This window comes from Dendrobates tinctorius, unplaced genomic scaffold (genome assembly GCF_039654945.1).
Source record: "Dendrobates tinctorius isolate UK_male_01 unplaced genomic scaffold, ASM3965494v1 ptg000035l, whole genome shotgun sequence".
Classification (NCBI taxonomy): domain Eukaryota; kingdom Metazoa; phylum Chordata; class Amphibia; order Anura; family Dendrobatidae; genus Dendrobates; species Dendrobates tinctorius.
In genome coordinates this window covers 17,112,304-17,136,008 of record NW_027361703.1, presented here as the reverse complement: position 1 = coordinate 17,136,008, position 23,705 = coordinate 17,112,304, and the positions used below count along the sequence as shown (strand labels likewise).

The 23,705-nt window shown below is 46.3% G+C and overlaps 1 protein-coding gene across 1 annotated transcript in view; it reads right to left on the bottom strand.

Annotated features, from left to right (window-relative positions):
• The window catches only part of LOC141087819 (uncharacterized), a 198,747-nt gene that overhangs the window by 163,522 nt on the left and 11,520 nt on the right, over positions 1-23,705 (bottom strand). Inside the window, exons 5-6 of the mRNA XM_073573661.1 lie at positions 19,161-19,222; positions 418-606 (exon numbers count right to left, since the gene is read on the bottom strand). Of these exons, the coding sequence (XP_073429762.1) occupies positions 418-606; positions 19,161-19,222 (251 nt within the window). The remainder of the gene's footprint in view (positions 1-417; positions 607-19,160; positions 19,223-23,705) is intronic.

Below are 23,705 nucleotides of genomic sequence, written 5' to 3'. Positions count from 1 at the left end.
AAAATTCTGTCTCCCTGCAGCCACCACTAGAGGGAGCTTAAGAACATTCTGTTGTTTTATTGTGTTCAGTGTATTCCATTATACCATAAATCCCCTCTACTGATGGCTGCAAGCACCTGGACTCTAGCACTTAGATATGTCTTAGAGGATTTGGTGCTGTGTATTAAAAACTGAGTACTACAAAAAGGAATATTATGAAATTGATAAATATAAAATTTTGTAAGGAACAAAATTCAAATTAAAAGCAAAATCCTTAGAATCCTCCTAGTCAATGGTCATGTTTGTTAGCCAATACATACAAGTATTAGTCAGTCAGTGATATTCCTGCAATATTAGCATGCATAATCATGCCTATAAACAATGGTGATAATAGCCATTTGAAGCTGTTAATCTACTATTGTAATAAACATGAATTACCTGTTCTTGATCCTCATTAAGCAGAAGAGATGCGTTATTTTCTGGTCCGATGCATCTTTTAATGTTTCCTCTTAATATTAATGAACAAACATGTGAAGGGTTAATAAGCAGCCCGTAATTTAAATCCTTAATCGCTTCCTCTTCTTTCTGCATTGTGCACCGCACCAGAGCTCTGATGCAGTAAACATCCTGAAGACGCAAAAATATTGATATGGTAAACTAGAAGCTCAGTATAATAGGATTCTTCTTGGTATGCTCTGAATTTACGCTAAAATGTTATGACAGCCGTATACTAATCCATATGCTGTTAATATGGCATCGCACACTCCTATGGACGTTGCGTTTTATTCCCCTTTTCACCCATCTCAGTGTGCTTTTGCAGCAAGTGCGAAAAGTTTTGGGGTTTTATGTTTCTAGTGCCCTGAAAGCTCAAAGTCTGGTAACAGACGTCTATACGCATTTTTTTTAATTGCCCCCAATGCTGTGTATATTAAAAAGCTCATTGCAACCATGTAGAAATATACTTTTTTATTTGTGTTTATTCCTGTGGGGTTCCCCCCCCTTACTCAAAACTACCCTCCCACTCTTACCCCCACCTAAATACCATACTCTGCCAAATAATGACTCAACACTACTATTGAGCGATACCACCCGATACTGAAAAATATCAGATCAGAATGGATCGGCCGATCTAAAAAAAGTATCGGGTATCGCCGATTCCGATCCCGGAAGTCCCATTCAAGTCAATGGAACAGAAATATTTTCCCTGTAGGTTAATTCTACATGAAGAAAAACAACTAATAATAATGTAGAATGTATTGTGGGAGGTGTAGGAGACATTAAAGCCACAGAGGTTTAGCCCAATCAAATGGAATAGCAGTAATTTTTTTTTTTTTAAAGACGTTCGTAGTTACAAAGATATTGACTATGTTAAAGTCTTTAATTTTTTGTCAGATATGTATGTTTCACTACTTCCATGCTCTTCACCTTCTTTTTTACTTCTTCCACACTTTCTCCTTCATCATCCTCAGCAGCATCTTTTTCATCAACTTCTTCTTCACCTTATTCATCTTCTTCTTCTTCTTCACCTTCTTCCTATTTTTTTTTTTTTTACATTCTTCATATTCTTCTTATTCAACTATTATTCTTCATATTCTACTTCTTCATCATCTTCCTATTCTTCTTCATCATATTCTTATTTGTGTCAGGCATTCCTGTAGTTGTAATCTATAAAAGTTTGAAGATTACACCTTCCGTTCAGCTTGTCACAAAAGATTTACAACAGGATTTGTCCGCGTTCAGTTTGGCCTGCAGTAGCAGGCCTTTTCCAGGGGCACCACGAGGAGGAACGGACTCACCCACATACACAGCTTAGTCTTCTTCTGCTTATAAATTAGATAATATAATTTGCTCAGATTTTTAGTCTTATGCTTAATGTTCTTCTGCTTTTGGTTTTTATGCTTCTTGTTCTTCTGTCTCTTGTTGTTCTGCATCTTGGTGGTTGTCTTCATGTTCTTTGTCCTCTTGGTCATCTTCTTCAGGGTCATCTTTTAGGTATTCTTCTGTGTGGTCTTCAGGGTCGTCGTCTTCAGGGTCATTGTCAGGGAGATCCAGAGTGAGAATCAAAAACCATTTCCACAACCTTGAACTTGGAAAAGTAGCAGAAGGTACAAGAAGGCTGAGGAACTGCCGAGAACCAGCTGACGGTACTGGAACCCGGATGGGTAGCAGAAGGAACAATAGCAAATGGAACTAGCGAGGACCAGCTGACGGTGCTGGAACCCGGAGAGACAGCAGAAGGAACAAGAGCCAATGGCACAACTGTGGACCAGCTGACGGAGCTGGAACACGGTTACTAAGCAGGAGGTACCTGTGCTACAAAGCACTACCAAGGACCAGCAGATGTTGCTGCAACACGGTTACTAAGCAGGAGGTACCTGTGCTACAAAGCACTACCAAGGACCAGCAGATGTTGCTGGAACTCGAATACCGAGAAGGAGGCACCTAGGCCCAAGGCTCTGCCGAGAACCAGCTGACGGTGCTGGAACCCGGATGGGTAGCAGAAGGTACCCATAATCAACAAAGTTGCAAGGCCGCGAGCAGGACGCAGTTACCGAATCCCACAGTCCAACAGGGGGTGCTTGTCCTATTGGCACTACGGAACCAGCCTTTAGTACCAGAACCCGCAGCCCACATAGGAAGCACCGAAACTGCAGGCACCATAGACTCGGCTAACCCGACCGCAACACGACAGGACAACGTATTGGTGGCAAAGTGACGTTGACACTACCCAGAAACAGCAGGCGTGCTGGAACCAGGCTGGGCAGGAGGGAGTACCCGTGCCAAAGACACTGCCGAGAACCAGCTGACGGTGCTGGAACCCGGATGGGTAGCAGAAGAAACAAGAGCCAATGGCACAACTGTGGACCAGCTGATGGTGCTGGAACACGGTTTCTAAGCAGGAGGTACCTGTGCTTTAAAGCACTACCAAGAACCAGCAGACGTTGCTGGAACTCGGACACCGAGAAGGAGGCACCTTGGCCAAAGGCTCTGCCAAGAAACAGCTGACAGTGCTGGAACCCGGCTGGGCAGGAGGGAGTACCCATGCCAAAGACACTGCCGAGAACCAGCTGACGGTGCTGGAACCCAGATGGGTAGCAGAAGGTACCCATAATCAACAAAGTTGCAAGGCCGCGAGCAGGATGCATTTACCAAATCCCACAATCCAACAGGGGGTGCTTGTCCTATTGGCACTACGGAACCAGCCTTTAGTACCAGAACCCGCAGCCCACATAGGAAGCACCGAAACTGCAGGCACCATAGACTCGGCTAACCCGACCGCAACAGGACAGGACAACGTATCGGTGGCAAAGTGACGTTGACACTACCTGGAAACAGCAGGCGTGCTGGAACCAGGCTGGGCAGGAGGGAGTACCCGTGCCAAAGACACTTCTGAGCAGCAACTGGCGATGTTGGAGCCCAGGGGTCAATCATGCAGCAGGATGAGGCCCACTTGGAGCGAGTTTTATATTGGTTGTACACAACTACTGATTGTAACCGTGCTCCACTTCGGTCTCTAGCTCTACTGTCTCTAGTATTTCCCCTGGCCTCCAACCCCGCCAGTCACTGCTCTGAAGTGTCGTCTGCACAATCCACACTTGTTCCTGGGTTACAGGGGTTCAGCCACGTCAGTTGATCCCATGATGTGTGTCCGGCAAGGTCTCCTGCTCTGTCCACATTCCCACTACTAGTAATGGGAATGGGGACAGAGCAGGAGACATTGCCGGACACACATCAGGGGATCAACTGACGTGACTGAGCCCCAGTAACACAGGAACAAGTGTGGATTGTGCAGACGACACTTCAGAGCAGCGACTGGCGGGGTTGGAGGCCAGGGGAAATACTAGAGACACTAGAGCCAGAGGCTGAAGTGGACCACGGTTAAAAATCAGTAGTAGTGTGACGGAGTAGGCAGCAGGAGACTTTGCCATTCACACAGCAGGGGAGCAGCTGGCGTTACTGAACCCCACAGACACAGGAGCGAGTGTTTCTATCTGTGCGGACGGCACTTCCAAGCTACAACTGGCTGTGTTGGAGCCCAGGATCAATGCTCTGAGCAGGCTGAGGCCTACTTGGAGCAAGTAGAAAATAAGATGTTGCGTGATTTTGGAGGCAGCAGGAGACTTTGCCATCCGCACAGCAGGGGAACAGCGTTACTGAACCCCATAGACACAGGAGCGAGTGTTTCTATCTGTGCGGACGGCACTTCCAAGCTACAACTGGCTGTGTTGGAGCCCAGGATGAAGCATGCAGCAGGCGGAGGCCAACTTGCAGCTGGTTCTATAGAAGTTGTAGACTACTACTGATTGTAACCTTGCTCCACTGTCTCTAGTATTTCCCCTGGCCTCCAACCCCGCCAGTTACAGCTCTGAAGTGGCGTCTGCACAGTCCACACTTGTTCCTGTGTTACTGTGGCTCAGTCACGTCAGTTGATCCCCTGATGTGTGTCTGGCAAGGTCTCCTGCTCAGTCCTCATTCACACTACTAGTAATGGGAATGTGGACAGAGCAGGAGACATTGCCGGACACACATCAGGGGATCAACTGACGTGACTGATCCCCAGTAACTCAGGAACAAGTGTGGATAGTGCAGACACCACTTCAGAGCAGCAACTGGCGGGGTTGGAGGCAAGGGGAAAAACTAGAGACAGTGGAGCCAGAGGCCTAAGTGGAGCACGGTTAAAAATCAGTAGTAGTTTGAATGTGGATGGAGCAGGAGACTTTGCCGTCTACACAGCAGGGTAACAGCTGGCATTACTGAACCCCACTAACACAGGAGCTAGTGTGTTTTTCTCTGTGAAGACGGCACTTTTGAACACCAACTGGCGTTGTTGGAGCCCAGGATGAGGCATGGAGCAGGCTGAGGCCTGATGTTTTGGGCATGTGGAGTCAGCAGGAGACATTGCCGTCTACACAGCAGGGGAACAGCTGGCGTTTCTGAACCCCACTAACACAGGAGCTAGTGTATTTTTCTCTGGGAAGATGACACTTCTGAACACCAACTGGCGTTGTTGGAGCCCAGGTTGAGGCATGGAGCAGGCTGAGGCCTGATGTTTTGGGCATGTGGAGTCAGCAGGAGACATTGCCGTCTACACAGCAGGGGAACAGCTGGCGTTACTGAACCCCACAAACACAGGAGCTAGTGTGTTTTTCTCTGTGAAGACGGCACTTCTGAACACCAACTGGCGTTGTTGGAGCCCAGGATTAGGCATGGAGCAGGCTGAGGCCTGATGTTGTTGGCATGTGGAGGCAGCAGGAGACTTTGCCGTCTACACAGCAGGGGAACAGCTGGCATTACTGAACCCCACTAACACAGGAGCTAGTGTGTTTTTCTCTGTGAATACGGCACTTCTGAACACCAACTAGCATTGTTGGAGCCCAGGATGAGGCATGGAGCAGGTTGAGGAATGATGTTTTGGGCATGTGGAGTCAGCAGGAGACATTGCCGTCTACACAGCAGGGGAACAGATGGCGTTACTGAACCCCACTAACGCAGGAGCTAGTGTGTTTTTCTCTGTGAAGACGGCATTTCTGAACATCAACTGGCATTGTTGGAGCCCAGGATGAGGCATGCAGCAGGCGGAGGCCAACTTGCATCAGGTTTTATAGAGGTTGTAGACTACAACTGATTGTAACCGTGCTCCACTTAGGCCTCTGACTCCACTGTCTCTAGTATTTCCCCTGGCCTCCAACCCCGCCAGTGACAGCTCTGAAGTGGCGTCGGCACAATCCACACTTGTTCCTGTGTTACTGGGGCTCAGTCCCATCAGTTGATCCCCTGATGTGTGTCCGGCAAGGTCTCCTGCTCTGTCCTCATTTACACTACTAGTAATGGGAATGTGGACAGAGCAGGAGACCTTGCCGGACACACATCAGGGGATCAACTGACGTGACTGAGCCCAAGTAACAAAGGAACAAGTGTGGATTGTGCAGGCGCCACTTCAGAGATGTAACAGGCGTGGTTGGAGGCCAGGGGAAATACTAGAGACAGTGGAGCCAGAGGCCTAAGTGGAGAACGGTAAAATATCAGTAGGAGTTTGAATGTGGATGGAGCAGGAGACTTTGCCATCCACACAGCAGGGGAGCAGCTGGCATTACTGAATCCCACAAACACAGGAGCTAGTGTTTTTCTCTGTGCATACGACACATCTTAGGGACAACTGGCTATGTTGAAGCCCAGGGCTTATAGTTCAGGTGGTAGAAACATGAACACAACAGGAGACCTAGATACAGTTGCCAACCAATTATTTAGTCGGGAAGAGGACTCGCAAATTATGGAGAGATCCAGGCCTTGTTCATTTTCAGAAAAGTAAGCCGGTCGACATTATCGGAAGATAGTCGCGTGCGACGGTCTGTTAGTACACCACCTGCGGCACTAAAGACGCGTTCCGATAATACACTGGCAGCAGGGCAAGCCAACACCTCCAATGCATACTGGCTAAGCTCTGGCCATGTATCCAGCTTAGAGACCCAAAACTTGAAGGGGGAAGAGCCATCTGGGAGTACACTGACAGGGCAAGACATGTAGTCTGTCACCATCTGACGGAAACGTTGCCTCCTGCTGACTGGAGCCGTCTGTGATGGTGTAGACAATTGTGGCGGACACACAAAACTTTGCCACATTTGGGCCATAGTGGTCTTGCCTTGTGCTGAGGCGCTGCCTCTGCTCCCTCTTTGTGCCGAGTTTCCTCCACTGCCTCGACGCACAGAGCTGCTTTGTAAAGCACTAGCACCACTGCTGTCTGGTGAAATGGAAAACATGATGGACTGCACCAGTGTGTCTTGGTACTCCCGCAGTTTACACTCCCGGTTCAACGTTGGTTTGAGGCTTTGTAAGTTGTCCCAGTAGTGAGGATCTAGGAGGGTGTACACCCAATAATCAGCCGTGTAGAGAATGTGGGCGATGCGGCGGTCGTTTCTCAGGTACTGCAGCATGAAATCAACCATGTGCTGCAGACTCCCAACTGCCAAAAAACCGCTGTCCCCTGCTTGAGGCGTGATCTCTGCCTGCTCTGCATCACCCCACCCTCACTGTACATACTGACTAGAGCTTCGTGTACCTCCCTCCTCTGGAGAGATGCCTTCCTCCTCCATCGACTCCTCCTCATCCTCCTCTCAAAGTGTCCCCTGCTTAGGCCTTTGTGAGGAACCACGTAGCGCAGACTGTCCAGAAGCAGATGGCATTTGGGACTCCTCATCCTCCACCTCTTCCACAACCTCCTCCCTTAGTGCTTGCAGTGTTTTTTGAAGCAGGCAGATAAGGGGGACAGTCATGCTGACTAGTGCATCATCTGCACTCGCCATCCACGTGGAATCATTGAAGGCACGCAAAACGAGGCAGATGTCCTTCATAGAGGCCCACTCAGAGGTGCTGAAGTGTGACCGGCGCACAGTGCGACTTGTTTGCTCCTGATGGAGCTGGTACTTCATTACTGCTGCCTGCTGCTCACACAACTGCTCCAACATATGTAACATTGAATTCCACCTGGTGGGTAGGTCACATATGATGCGATGTTCCGGAAGGCGTAATCGGCGCTGCAGAGCAGTGAGGTGCGATCTTGCCGTGCTGGAACGCCGCAAGTGAGCGCACTCTATGCGGACCTTGTGCAGCAGTGCATCAAGATCCGGATAGTCCCTCAGAAAGATCTGCACGACCAAGTTCAGCACATGTGCCAGACATGGGATCTGAGTGAGGTTGCCTAGGCCAAGAGCTGCCACCAGATTTCGGCCATTGTCACACACTACCAAGCCCGACTGGAGATTCGCTGGCACAAACCACACGTTGCTCTCCTGCTTGATGGCATTCCAGAGCTCCTGCGCTGTGTGGCTTCGATTCCCCAAAGAAATTAATTTCAATACGGCCTGTTGACGTTTGGCCACGGCTGTGCTCATATCGGTCGTAACAGGCTCCTGCTGCACTGTTTCTGAGGAACTTGACTAGGAGGAGGAGTCTATGTGTACAGACTGGATTCCTGCAATCTGTGGAGTTGGCAGAACATGTACAGCGCCACTCTCCAGATCTGTACCCGGCTCCACAACATTGACCCAATGGGCAGTGAGGGAAAGGTATCGTCCCTGTCCATGGTTACTGGTCCACGCATCGGTGGTCAGGTGGACCTTGCTACTAACGGCGTTTAGTAGCTCATGTTTTATTTTTCCCTCCACATGTTTCTGCAGGGCAGGGACGGCTCGCCTGCTGAAATAAAAGCGGCTGGGCACGGTGTATTGTGGGACTGCCAATGCCATGAAGTCCCGGAAGGTGTCAGTCTCCACCAGCCTGAATGAGAGCATTTCAAGTGCCAGTAGTTTGGCAATGCCAGCATTCAGAGCCTGTGCTCGGGGATGGTTTGCCGAGTATGGCCACCTTTTATACCATGACTGTGCTACCGATGGCTGTCGAGTGCCCTGGGAGTGTGAGGATGACTGGGAACGTGGTGCTGTGGGTGGAATGTCACAGGGTCTCCGGTCAACAGTGCCAGAGGTTCTTCCTTGGCGATCCTGTGAGGAAGCCGAACCAGCTGTATGTGAGCTGGAGGAAGAGGCCCCAACACGAGCTGAAGAGGTGGTAGATGGTGCTGTACGTTGGCCTACGTCTTCAATGTGTCTGTGTAACTCCACCTCGTGCTTGGTCCTCACATGTTTCCACATATTAGTGGTATTGAGGTTGCAGACATTTTTCCCTCTTTTGACTCTCTGATGACACAGCTTGCATTTGACAAAGCAAATGTCATCTGCAACTGTGCCAAAAAAGGACCACGCACTGCAAGTCTTGGGAGCGCCCGTTTTGCCTTTTGAAAGAGGAATGCTCCTAACAGGTGCCGAAGTGGAGGCTACAGGCAACCAAGTCTGCCCCCTCCCTCTCCCTCCTGTTTTGGCCGTTCGGGGAATCTCTTCCTCAGAGCTGCTCCCACCACCTTCCTGTTCCTCACGCCATGATGGGTCAAGGACCTCATCACCTACACTCCCCTCTTCAAACACCTGCTTCTCCTTTGTTGTCTCGCCAGCACCGTACGCACCAGAAAGTGGCACCTGTGTCTCGTCATCATCTGATACGTACTGAGGTGTGCTGACCATAGGCACTGGCCCACCCGCCTCTTCAGATTCAGAGGGACAAAGAAGTTGCGCATCACTGCATACTCCCTCTTCTTCACATTCTTGAATGCTGCTTGGCTGGCCCCCTCTTTCCAAGCCAACAGATTCAGAGAACAGAAGTAGAGACTGTGATGGCTCCTGTCCAGGGCTCTCTGACTGCCTGGGCATTTTGGCAGGTGGTGAAGAGACAGATCGTTGCTCTTCGGTGCTCTGGCCCTGAAAGAATGTGGAAGTAATTGAAGTCGATGCGTTAGCTGCCATCCATCCGACAACGGCTTCAATTTGTTCCTCCCGCAGCAGTGGGGTACGGCGAGATCCTACAAAGCTGCGCATAAAGGACTGTTGTCTGCTAAAACTGGGGGATGCTGACTCACTGGTGCCCGCAGCAGGCACAGAATCCCCACGTCCTCTCCCTGCAGAGTCCCCACGTCCTCTCCCTGCAGAATCCCCACGTCCTCTCCCTGCTGAAACTCCATGCCCACACCCACGTGCCTTACTCCCTGCCTTCTTCATCTTGCTAGACTGATAAAGATAGGCAGAAAAGTACAAAGGGGGGGCTTAGTGTGCTTATTCTTGAACAGCTGGTTACAAGTAGAAGAAACACTAATTTTATGAAGTGTGTATGTGGACTACACTTTAATAGGAGCTAATGTGGCCTACACAACTTTCAAATGTAGGGTTTGGTGAACTTTATTTTTTTTTGTGAAAAAAACTAAAAGGATGTGACCAAAGATTTGAAAGTGATAGTATCACCAACTTTTTGGAGCTATTACAATGCAGGCAGGTAACCTACAATGCAAAAGATGAGGCTCCAAAAAAATTGGGTAATACTAATCTGGCTGCAGATGAAGGGCACAAGCCAGAAAAAAGGCTCCTCTATCTACTCCTATATAGTGTTTGCAACCAACCAATGTAGATGGATACGGATGGATGCACACTAATAGGAGAAGAAAAAATGAGCTGCAATTAAAGAAAAATATGTGTGAGGCAGTGACACACACTGAGCGGCCTACAACCAGACGTAGCTGCAGGACACACTACTCAGCGTGAGCTGCACTCACACACAGTCAGAGACCTCTCAGACAGCCGTGAACAGTGCAGCTAAGTGGGCACTAGCACTGAAAGGCTGCAGAAAGGCTCCGCTGTCTACTACTAGTGTTTGCAACCAACGTATATGGATACGGATGGAAGCACACTAGATATAATTTTTGAAAAATAAGCAGCTCAAAAAGAAAAATATGTATGAGGCAGCAGTGAGGCACGCTGGGCGGCCTACAACCAGACGTGGCTGCAGGACCCACTGAACAACATGAGCTGCACTCACACAGCCCTTGCAGACAGCTGTGAACACTGCTGCTAGGGAAAAGAAAGCTACAGTGGTGGTTTATGTAGCCTGGTTAAAGCACAATATGTTTTGTAGAATCGCTATTTCTAACTGTCCCTCACAGTCTTCAACAGCAGCCTGTCCCTAACTGAATTCACAGCAGAGTGACCAGAAATGGCGGCGGCGGCTTTTATAGTGCATCATGACATCATTTCAGCAGCCAATCACAGCCATGCCAATAGTTAACATGCCTACATGCCTAACAGGATGTGCCCACACTTCTGAGGATTCCCATTGGCTTAATCAAAGCGAGCGGCTCATAGCATTATGGGAACTTCCGATTCCGGTATCCGATCTGAAAAAAATATTGAAAGTCAGTATCGGAATTCCGATACAGCTAATATCGGCCGATACCCGATACTTGCGGTATCGGAATGCTCAACACTACTCAACACACTGTATTTGGATAAATTGGCCACAGCAGCCATTTATTAAAACATTTAACATAACAATTTTTAAACGTTATCCACAAAAGGGGGGCGGTCCTCGAGGCCCCAAACTGTAACCGCCTCAGGTTAAAGTCCCATAATAAACTTGGCCCCAGGTCGAGTCTTGCCTCTAGCCGCTAGGCACCAGCTCAGAGACACTAAGAGACTCGACCAGCCAATATCCGTCATAAATCCCCAGTGATCCAATTTTCCACGTAATCCACCCAAGGGGGAGTCCAGGACCTTAGAGATCCCCCCCTCCAAGCCGCCATTTACTATCACCACCAACCTCGAGAACCAACTCCCCTCACCACCCACCCAATTGTTCTCATCCGTCAAACATTTGTATCCCGCCACACCTTCAAACCTTTTTCAATGCCCTCTTGTAACGCCAAACATCACAAGTACAAACCAATCACATTCAGATGAATACCATCATTACTCCCTTCTCCCGATTCTAAATCTGTATGATGTACCACAATTGCCCCATTCCTCACCATAAAACGAGACACCGCTCTATTTAATTTGATCCTGGCTGTATTAACACCGCGTACCGACCTTGCCCCAAACCACACTTTCCTGGGCACGATGTCCAACCAAATTACTAACAGTCTGGGAAACATGGACCAAAGTCTCAACATATCAAATTTAATGTTGTTAATTAAGTCCCTGCATGGTCGCTGTCCCAGGTCGTTCCCTCCCAAATGTATCACCAACAAGTCGGGCATCCGGTCAAGATGGACAAATTTGTGAAACTCCGGTAACAATTGACGCCACACCATTCCCCGTTTATCATTCCACCTCAAGATCGCCAAAGTCCTCGGTACACCCAGCTGCCTCCCTTCTGGACGAACATCTGCCCTCAATGCAGCCCGAAAGAGGAAGGAGTGACCCATAATCCATGTGAGCAGCTGTCCCGACTCTGAAACAAAAATTGAAATATCACAACCAAACAAACTTAACCAATGTAAACATGCTCACAAGTCATATCATAGATGGGCGAACATACGAGCGAAATCTCACTGACTCCCAACGCCCAATCCTCTTAACCATTTCATCCCCTAACCCTCTCCTGGCAGCTTCAGTAGCTGCCCCAATCTGGAATGAGCGTCCACTATAATCTTTCTCTGGAATACCCCCTCGTTCCAGACAGCGCTTAAATATCGCTATGAATTGGAAACACCGAGCCATCTTCGTGCACTAACAACGGCTCTATTCCTATCCCCCTCCCCTGTAAAAAATTCCTCATACAACGCTAAGGGCATAGGGGAGAACCATGCACCTCAAAAATCACCACCTTACAACCCTTTCCTTCCACATCTGTTTTAGAAGACCTCAGAAATATCTCCAGCCTATCACCATACACATCCACATCTTGTCTAAGCCACCCCCCTGTTCGAGATTTGGAAGCACTGACCAGTTCCCCCAACTGAAAAGCCCCAAAAAAGGCTAGCGAAAAAGCCAATTTGAACAAAACTACTTCCCTTTGAGAATAACAAACATCCGTCAATTGCTCGCCCAATACCAATAGCACCTCTTAGGACACAGGATGTCTCCCATCAGCCACCCTACAACCTTTACACCATCCTTTTACCACTTGAAGGACCAAAAAAGACTTTGTCAAGTCCTGTAATCCCCTGAACTTAAAGCCAAAGGCCAACCCTGACAAGAAATTATTGAGTTTTGGCACCGACCAACCTGATTCCCAATTGTGCCCTATTAACAATAGCAACTTGCTCTCATCTTCCAAACGCACCCCCAACCGAGACTTCCAATCCTCCCAGATACTCCAAGACCTCGAATAGTGAGCCCATGTTCCAGCTGTCAAAGATCTGGATAACAAATCTCTTACTGCCCCAACAGAAGGTACCATAATTCCTCCGGACACGCCAGCCCCGTGGATTCCGCCTGAGGCGCCAACTCCCGAACTTGGTACCACTGTGAACAAGAAAGAGCTTCAAGAATGGGGTAAGTTTCTGATAAAGTGTGAAGGCACCGTAACTCCTATTGTAGCTAAAGAAAGCCTCCTGCAAAATGGTCTCCCCATCGGCATAATCCGACATGCAAAATTTAACTTGCCTAACAATGATTGAACCTCCCTTAAGGTTACTTTCTTCAGACCGCAAACTCGTCTTACTACGGATCTCATGTCCAGCAATTTATCCTCAGGAATTCTGCATTCCATTGCGACTGTGTCGATTTCAATACCTAGAAAACTTAATGACGTAACTGGACCCACTGTTTTATCAGCCACTAAGGGAACCCCAAACTTTTTTGCCACACCCTCCATTGTGTGGAGTAAAACAGAGCAATCAGGATACAGCGCTGAACCAACAAACAAAAAGTCATCTAAGTAGTGAATACACAAATTAAGTCCCGACACGTCCTTAACCGTCCACTCCAGAAACGTACTGAACGTTTCGAAATATGCACCTGACAACGAACACCGCATCAGCAAACAACGATCCACATAAAAACCTCCATTCCAAAAACACCCCAACAAATGCATGCTGTCTGGATTAACCGGTAACAGGCGGAAAGCCGCCTCAATATCTGTCTTTGCCAACCACGCCCCCTGACCGCATCAAAAGACATGTACAAGACCGAACACAACTGGGGATCAATCCCATCATTAACTGACAATCCTTTTGGAAATGAGAGGTGATGTATCAATCTGAATTTATTTGGCTCTTTTTTTTTGCACTACACCCAACGGTGAAACCTTTAGATTATCCATAGGAGCCGATACAAATGGTCTGTTCATTCTACCTAAAGCCACCTCTTTAATCAATTTTTCGGTGACCACATCTGGAAACTGGCTGATTTCAAATTTTTGGTTGACAACCTCACCTCGACATCTACAAAAGGAATCCTAAAACAGTCCTTAAAACCGTCACGTAAAAGATCAGCTGCTTCCCTATCCGGGTACCAATTTAGAAAGTGCTCCATCTCTGCTAGCCGAATTGGTGTCACCCCTTTTTTCAATTCCCTCTGCTCCTTTTTGTTTCCCTGCTCTAAAATATTTTGTGGACCCGTGATTACCTCCACAGGAGGCACATTCATGTTTAAATTTGCACTTTGCCCCGAATCTACACGAGTCTTCCTTGAACGAAAAACACAGTCCCTTTTGTAATGCCACCGAGTGCCCTGACTGTCCCCCGGAAAAAAGCTGTGATCCCTGCCCTTATCTGCCCGGAGGCGTTACTCTCATCCATAAAGCAATATCTTTATGATCCCAGCGAATGCTATGTCTGACCGCCTTCCGTTGACGAAATTGCTCATCATACCTAAGCCATCCCTGACCCCCAAAAACTCTATACGCCTCATCAATTGCATCTATGTAGCAAAAAAGGGGTGAACAATGTTCTGGTGACTTCTCGCCAATAACACTAGCTAATATAGCAAATGCTTGAAACCAGTTAGAGAACGTAGAACATAAAAAGTACCAGAACAAAGTCAAGAAAATTTCATGTATATAAACTCAGAGACACATATCAAAAAATATGGAGAAAAGATGAGTTTACCATATAGGTTATTTTTTACTCTGTCCTACTATTATGTTCTGCTCATAGTCTGTGGCCATCAGTCTTGTGGATCATGTGTATCCATACATTCTAATTGATATGATATATTTTATTGTACATTTTACTAGTTATGCAATTGATGAACTTTTGTGTTAATAAATACTTGTTTTTCATTGTATATGGTAAACTCATTTTTTCTCCGTAATTTTTCAATTAGAGAACGTGCGAGGGATTAAGCGATACCTTCTCTTATCCTCATCCTCCTTTCTAGCCTCATCTCTCCGCACCCTATCTAAATTAAAACGATCCAGAGGGAGTAGTGAAAAAATTTCCACATACTCCCCTTTCCATATCCTTTCTCTCACCTCTTGCTTCAAATGTGCACCCAAAGGCCTCTCAAAGCAGACGTACACTTCGCCTTTTGCGGCATCATCCAACCTTACTGTCTCATCCCTGTCTCTTTCTCCCACGTCCCCCAAACACCCTTGTCCAACTGCCTCACCCGTCGTCATGAAGTCCCCCTTATTCGTTGTGCCCCCGTCACTGTGCTCATTACCACACTAGCTGGACCCGCTGCCAAGAACCCACTTTCCCTAACATTTCCTAACCATGCTGACAACGGCGACATGTCACCCTGACCATTTCCAGCTTCCCACAACCTAACCAACTCCTTCAAACCCTGCAATATAACCCCCATGCTGACACTAGCCCCCCCGCAGACAATTCCCCCCTCACATTAACATTAGGAGCTAGTGACGCTTGGAAGTAAGGTATAGTGTTTCTCTCACCTAGTTGCCTGGGTGCTATGTGCCCAGCAGCCGCCATTCCAGAATCCAGACGCAGTCGGTCCATGCTTGAATCACCAATGCTCTGCCGACTCGTATCTCCTTCATCTCCATACAGCCGGCCCGTATTGACCTCTGCATTACTTGCATGCGTGGTACTCTGTAATGCTGCATTCTGCCCTTCTGATTTTGCAGAAGGTGCTGGCCAATGTCCCGGATCCAGGAATTCCCTCTCCCCCCACCCTGCTGTGCCCTCCTCAGCCCCTTCCATAAGAGGATCCCCCTGCAAACTTCTCCCAGTACCCTCTCCCCCATCTGATCCCCTTGTAACAGCACTGATTTGCCTGCCATCATTTTCAAAAGCAGCAGCCGGCGGGTGGGTGGAGCTACAGTGCTGCCACTCACTGGCTACTCTCCGCTCAAGGGGCTGTAACGCAGGACCCTGTCTGTTACCGGCATTTGGCTGGTTGGAGGCTGGGATGCTGGGGGTTCCTGCTGCCCCTGAGCCCCGGTCCTGATCCCGCGATGCCGCCGCTGAGTGGGCGGATCACGGTCGTTGGGTCCCATGTTCAGGCGCCGGACTCACCGACCCGCTTGTGTGCTCCCTCTGCTGTCAAGCTGGGCCCGTTCCTGGCTGGGCACCAGCCGCACCAACTCCAGGCTCCCCTGTCAGCACCGCCGAACATGACGAGGAGGAGACCGGCACCTCCCCATGTTGCAGGTCCCGCCTCACCATAGGATTCCTCCCGGCTCTTGGTTGACGGGCCCTCGGCCTGCGGCACATGACCCCAGCCGGAGGGTCCCCGGAGGGGCTCCTCACACGGTGCCGGACTCGGGGGGTTACCTCAGGACTGAGGCACTCCGGAGGCCTAGTCCTCCGAGGCCATAGTCCGTCCTGCAGAGCCTGAGCTTGCCTGGCCCCACCATCTTGCAGCAGGCCTTGAAGAGATGCCTGTAGCCATCCTGCCCCCCTAAAGCCAGCAGCAAGCCTCAATTGCTGTAGGATCGCCGCTACATCCATTTCACAAGTACAGCTTGTATAGCTTGTTTTCGCTGTGATAGGGGAACCTAAAATTGTTGCCCTACAAAATGCCTACACCGTTTATTGTGCTCTCCCTACCCCCTCCCTTAACCCCCTCTACCACCTCACAGCCCTATCAAATACCACCATTCAAATTCCTTAACCCTCACTAGCCTGTCCATCTTAACAAATACCCTACTCTATAGTCCCTCTCAACCCCGTCATGTTGCCCTCCCTTTTATGGCCTGTGGCCCCCAGTACGGCCTCACTAAACAATGATACTGCACAGGTGCTGAACAGCCAGCACTAAACCAGAGTAGCACAAGACTAAATCTGGCAGCTTCCAGAAGTAAGCTGGAAGCTTAAGTAGGGTGTAGTGCTCGCTAATTGGCTGGAGCAGGGAGATGATAACTCCAGGTGGACAGCACATACCCATACTATCAGATTGGATAGAAAGTCCCAAGCACTCTAATCTAAATGGCAGGACAGAGCCTGTGCTGTCTAGAGTTTCTGATTCCAATGTCTCTTCAATCACCAGAGCCGTGAATGAATGTGGCAGCACCAGTCAACATAAGCTGTGGTGGAGATGAGACACTGTGTGTTCCTTAGGTCCATGAGGAGGATTAGGATTACAATTTTGGACTCTTAACCTTGCCCTTGCCCTTCACAGTTGAAAATAGTACTTGCCTTGCTAAGAGTGACCCCAAATTTAAACTTTTCTTATCCTAGATGTCTATCCATCCCAATTTAAATTTTAATAAGCTTCACAAGTGTCTCTTTGTAATTTAATCTAGAAATGCTTTTTTTCTTTTTATAATATTCCATCTTTAAATATGAATTCTCTTTAACCCCTTAACGACCAGATGTATTTTTGTGTTTGCATTTTCATTTTTTGCTCCCCTTCTTCCCAAAATGTCCAAATGATCAAAATGGCCATGTAAGGGCTTGTTTTTTGTAGGACGAGTTGTACTTTTGAACGACACCATTGGTTTTAACATATTGTGTACTAGAAAACGGGAAAAAAATCCAAGTGCTGTGAAATTGCAAAAAAAAAGTGAAATCCCACAGTTGTTTTTTTGTTTTTACCATGTTCACCAAATGCTAAAACTGACCTGCCTTTATGATTCTCCATTCATTACGAGTTCATAGACATCAAACATGCCTAGGTTCTTTTTTATTTAAGTGGTGAAAAAAAATTCCAAAGTTTGATAAAAAAAAATGGCGCCATATTCCGATACCCATAGCGTCTCTATTTTTTGTGATCTTAAGTTGGCTGAGGGCTTATTTTTTGCGTGCCGAGCCAATGATTTTAATATTTCAATTTTGGTGCAGATATGATCTTTTGACCACCCGTTATTACATTTTAATGCAATGTTGTGGAAGCCAAAAAACATAATCTGGTATTTTTTACTTTTTTTCTCATTACGCCATTTAGCGATCGGGTTAATTCTTTTTTTATATTGATACATTGGGCGATTCTGAATGTGGCAATACCAAATATGTGTATGTTTGATTTTTTTATTGTTTTATTTTGAATGGGGCAAAAGGGGGTGATTTCAACTTTTACTTTTTTATTTTTTAAATATTTTTAAAAACATCTTTTTCTTTTGGCATATTTCAATAGTCTCCGTCAGAGACTAGAAGCTGTGCTACATAGGGGCGATGATCAGATCGCCTGCATGTAGCAGAAATGCTCACTTGCTATGAGCGCCGACCACCGGGCCGCGCTCATAGCAATCTGGCTATGACAACCATAGGGGTCTGATGGAGACCTCTGCTTGTCATGCCAACCCATCGGTGACCCACGATCACATGGCAGGGTCACCGATGGGTGGTATTTCTGGCGCGCTTGCCAAAAGTGTGAGTTAAATGCTGCTGTCAGAGATAGACAGCGGCATTTAACTAATTAACAGCCGCGAGTGGATCGCAATTCCACCCGCGGCTGTTGCAGGCCCATTTCAGCTGTATATAACAGCTGTCATGTGGTTGGAAAGGTGCGAGCTCATCGCCAGAGCCCACACCAAACAGGGGGAGTCCGACCTTGGCATAAATGGGTTAAAAACACCTTTAAATACATTTGCTTTTACTTAAATTTATGTATTTTGGACTAAAATGAAATTGTGTTTAATTAAAAATGTTGCACCATTTGACTGACAGATTCTAAGATTACTCATTCTGTAGATGGTGATGTGCAAGAAAACTAAGAACCTGTAAAAGAACTACGGAGTAAAATTGTTAATGGAACCCAACTGTGTAGTTTATTTTTAATCCTAAATACATGCATTTGAAGCACCACTTCAGCGTTTTTTATTGCAAGGTTGGAGTGGTGCTTTAAATTTAATTCCCTTGTCTCATACTCATGTGCCACTGCCTTCATTATTTACCAGCATCACTTATTAATAATAATAATAATAATAATAATAATAATAATAATAATTTTATTTCTATAGCGCCAACATATTCTGCAGCACTTTACATTTCAGAGGGGACTTTTACTTTCAGAGGGGACTTGTACACTTACATTGGTCTCTGGTGTAAAGTGACCTGCCGGCAGCTCCATTGTGTTTCATGGAGTGCGTTGGGGTCACTTTTCAATATATCTCTACGCGAGCCTTGTTCATAGACTTGCATTCTGACTGCCGGCCAGTCAGAATTTATGGGCACAAGATGGTGCCACTGGCGTCGGTAAAAGGTGAAGATGTCGGAAGGTAAGAATAAGAAAGGGGGCAGGGGGCTTACATTTAATGCAAAAAAAACAAGTCTGGAGTGGTGCTTTAAGTAAAAAAATTCTTCAAAGGGGTTTGTACCATTTAATTAACTGTTTTTGTGAGACCAGAACCCAATGTAGCCTATCATCTACCGATGTATGATCAGCTATTTCCTCCAGGACACCATTTATTAAACATTTGTAAGGATAACTACATGATGGTTGTGTTCTTTTCTGACTCACAGGATTCAGCCTATCTGAGACAACAGCAGCGTGAGCATCTCTCAAGGACTTTCTTGTTTCACCTATAATAATATAAAAAATAAAAAATATAGAGACACGACATACAAAGAGTATTACCTAGAGTGGGTTGCACATTGCATGATGGCAGTCACACATACAGTTTATTCTCTATAGTTATCAATATTCCAATGCTGTAATAAATTCTATTCTATATTTGTCATTTCACCATTTTTCTATATCACTACGTGTTTTATTGTATCAACATTTCAAATTTAAAGGGGTTGTTCGGGATGAAGCTAAAAGTCTGCAGCCTCCTATGTGATTGCAGACTGCCAAATCATGAGAGTGGGCGATGCCTGCACTGGCACAATTACTCTGTGTTCCCCTTGAGCAGTGTTCCCCAACTTCGGTCCTCAAGAGCCACCGACAGGTCATGTTTTCATGATTTCCTTAGTATTGATCAGGTGTTTGGATTCTTGTCTGTCCAGGTGATGCAATTATCATCTGTGCAATACTAAGGAAAGTCTGAAAACATGACCTGTTGGTGGCTCTTGAGGACCGGATTTGGGGAACACTGCCCTTGAGGGAGGGTAACCACATGCCAACTAGCATCAGCCCACTTCTCTCACTGGAGTAAAATATTTGGCAAGGTGCACACAGAGATGCTTGCCACTTTTTAGACGCACCTTTTTCATTAAGAGGTATGAGATTCTTAATGAATATAGCACATCTGACTTAAGCATACCCCTCATCAAGAACTAAGTGAATAATGCCAGTCTTGATGAATTAGGCCTCAGGCTATGAGCCTCCTGGAATAAGGGACTGCTACTTCTGCCACTATTATAGCTACAACAGACAGTGCAAACAAGAGCAATTCTGATCCACTTTTATTTGCTTTGCACAATACGAGATGAGAGATATTTTGAAGACCAGTGGAAATATGTTTGATTGCGTTGTAAGCTTGTTAGCAGGAAAATATTAGGAGGCTCAAAAGAGGTTGGGATATTATCTATAGGGGCTATATTGAGAAAAATTAATGTGATCTTTTTGACTATTGAAAAAAAAAATCCCAGACAGATTAGTCTTTTACATGGCCTCATAAGCATATATGTTACAAGCTGAATATGATCAGAATCCTGCTTTATTGAGATTCAGCATATAGTATTGATATGATTGCATGCTGTATGAATCTATGAAGAACTAGCATATAGTACTCAATCAGTCCAAGGCATATACAATCCTTTCAGTTATGACATAGAAAAACCTGGTTTTGAGCCAATTAGGTTCTATTATTGCATTTTGAGTAATTCTATAACATATAATATGTTACATCTATAAGGGTAGATTCACACACAGCAGATCTGTTGTAGAAATATCTGGGGCAGAAAGAAGTAGAATTCCCCATGAATTAAGAATTGTGTAGCACCTTTAGAACTCTGTCCTGTGTCATCCTTCTTTTATTTCTTAAGGAGATATGTTAGTTTAATTGACAACTAGGTGTGGCTACTCCCCTTATCAATTTGGTGTGCCCGTTCACTCTCGGACACTAATAGCGTTGATTGGACAGTGTCTCATTGCGTAGGGAGAGAAATCTGTAGACAAGGGAAATGCACAGTTCTCAATTTATTCATACATTTCAAGAAGGAATAATAGAGAAATGGCGCAATGCAGACTCCTAAATGACTCCGAATGTTAGTTTGTGGTGAATGGAAGCATTTACTAAACCAAACAGGGAGAACTGACAGGTTTTCGATTAACCAGTGGAAGGGATTCCAATAATAGAGAACAACCGCGAAGTAAATGAGATGTTCCCATTGTGCTTCCCTACAAGTGCCATGTTTCATATGTCTAAAGGATTGCAGATTATCCAAGTCCTGTCAGGACAGCACAATATCTTCTGAGGACAGGTTTTTTATGAGCACCTCAAATTCCATGCTTTCTACTATATTATCCAAATATTACCATATACACTCACTGGCCACTTTATTAGGTACACCTGTCCAACTGTGTGTTAAGACTTAATTTCTAATCAGCCAATCACATGGCGGCAACTCAGTGCATTTAGGCATGTAGACATGGTCAAGACAATCTCCTGCAGTTCAAACCGAGCATCAGTATGGGGAAGAAAGGTGATTTGAGTGCCTTTGAACGTGGCATGATTGTTGGTGCCAGAAGGGCTGGTCTGAGTATTTCAGAAACTGCTGATCTACTGGGATTTTCACGCACAACCATCTCTAGGGTTTACAGAGAATGGTCCGAAAAAGAAAAAAAATCCAGTGAGCGGCAGTTCTGTGGCCGGAAATGCCTTGTTGATGCCAGAGGTCAGAGGAGAATGGGCATACTGGTTCGAGCTGATAGAAAGGCAACAGTGACTCAAATTGCCACCCGTTACAACCAAGGTAGGCAGAAGAGCATCTCTGAACGCACAGTGCGTCGAACTTTGAGGCAGATGGGCTACAGCAGCAGAAGACCACACTGGGTACCACTCCTCTCAGCTAAGAACAGGAAACTGAGGCTACAATTTGCACAAGCTCATCGAAATTGGACAGTAGAAGATTGGAAAAACGTTGCCTGGTCTGATGAGTCTCGATTTCTGCTGCGACATTCGGATGGTAGGGTCAGAATTTGGCGTAAACAACATGAAAGCATGGATCCATCCAGCCTTGTATCAACGGTTCAGGCTGGTGGTGGTGGTGTCATGGTGTGGGGAATTTTTTCTTGGCACTCTTTGGGCCCCTTGGTACCAATTGAGCATCGTTGCAACGCCACAGCCTACCTGAGTATTGTTGCTGACCATGTCCATCCCTTTATGACCACAATGTACCCAACATCTGATGGCTACTTTCAGCAGGATAATGCGCCATGTCATAAAGCTCGAATCATCTCAGATTGGTTTCTTGAACATGACAATGAGTTCACTGTACTCAAATGGCCTCCTCAGTCACCAGATCTCAATCCAATAGAGCATCTTTGGGATGTGGTGGAACGGGAGATTCGCATCAGGGATGTGCAGCCGACAAATCTGCGCCAACTGTGTGATGCCATCATGTCAATATGGTCCAAAATCTCTGAGGAATGCTTCCAGCACCTTGTTGAATCTCTGCCACGAAGAATTGAGGCAGTTCTGAAGGCAAAAGGGGGTCCAACCCGTTACTAGCATGGTGTACCTAATAAAGTGGCCAGTGAGTGTATATTGTGAGATTAAGGGATACAAGGGATATAGGAGAGTAAAGAGAACCTGACACTTGAAAAAAATGCTATTGACCTGCACATATGCGGTTAATATGCAGATTAATAGCGTTCTGAACCTGCCCGATGCCGGCACTTTGAGCCTCGCTGCAGGGAGAAAATGAGCTTTATTCCTCATTTGAGCTTCAGTCACGGGGTCGGCACCAACGCAGGATCAGACACCGCTCTGTGTACAGAGAGTGACTGACTGACAGCAAGCTTAGCATTAGGGCAGTCATAAGCTGGGGACGCAGATACAGGCAGATTCAGAATGCTATTAACCTGCAGATTAACCCCATATGTACAGGTTAATAATGTTTTTTCACGTGACCGGTTCTATTTAAAACAAATTTGTCACAACACGTTCAAACAAAGCACAGGCACTCGGTGCACCCTTGGCATGACCGAACAGTTCAGTGCACCTTTCCACCCACATGTTTTCCATCTGGTTCCACTATGATCTGGATCCTGGAGCGCCAGAGTTGTCAATCAAGTAAGAGGAGAGTGGAGCTACTGTAGATGGGAAGGTGCACTGAACTATTTGGCCACGCCAACAGCCTGTGCTTGGTTTGAACAGTCACGCTGTGCTGACAGAATCCATTTAAAACTGAAGCTACACAAAGGCTTTTTGTAAGAAGAATTTCCAGTGCTAGCTATCATGCTATAGCTGACCTTAGTGACTCCTGTAGGACTGCAATTGTCATTCAATAGTTAAAACAGGAACATTTTTTCTCGGTGAAGTTTAGACACAAACCTCGTTTTTCGTACAGCCGTATACTTTCTATTTAACCAATCACATATTGTAAGTAATACCCTGGTGGGCTACTAATACTGGAGACAGAAGAGTTTAACTACTGTCGCTGGAAATGAGTAGAATAAGTAACAGTATTGTGCAGAAATGGATTTCAATTATATAAAGTATTTGAAAGATTTTGTCTTGTTGGACTCAGATAAGACTGTTATATGATTTATTATAATACATGCAGTACAGTATTGGGTTTAGCCTAGATAGCATACAATTTGCAGGTAACATGTCAGCTTCATGCCAAATCAGAATAAAACAGTAATTTAGGATTAAAGGGGTTTTCTACCACTTTGATATGGATAACCTATCTTTAGTATAGGTCATCAATATCAGATTGTTTGGGGTCCAATGACCAGATCCCCCACCAACCAGCTGTTGTAAGGAGCAGAACACCAACACTCCATCACAGTATGTAGTGGCCGCTCCCAGGTACTGCAGATCAGCCCCTGTTATCTAAATAACGCCATGTTCACACTATCAGTATTTGATCAGTATTTTACATCAGTATTTGT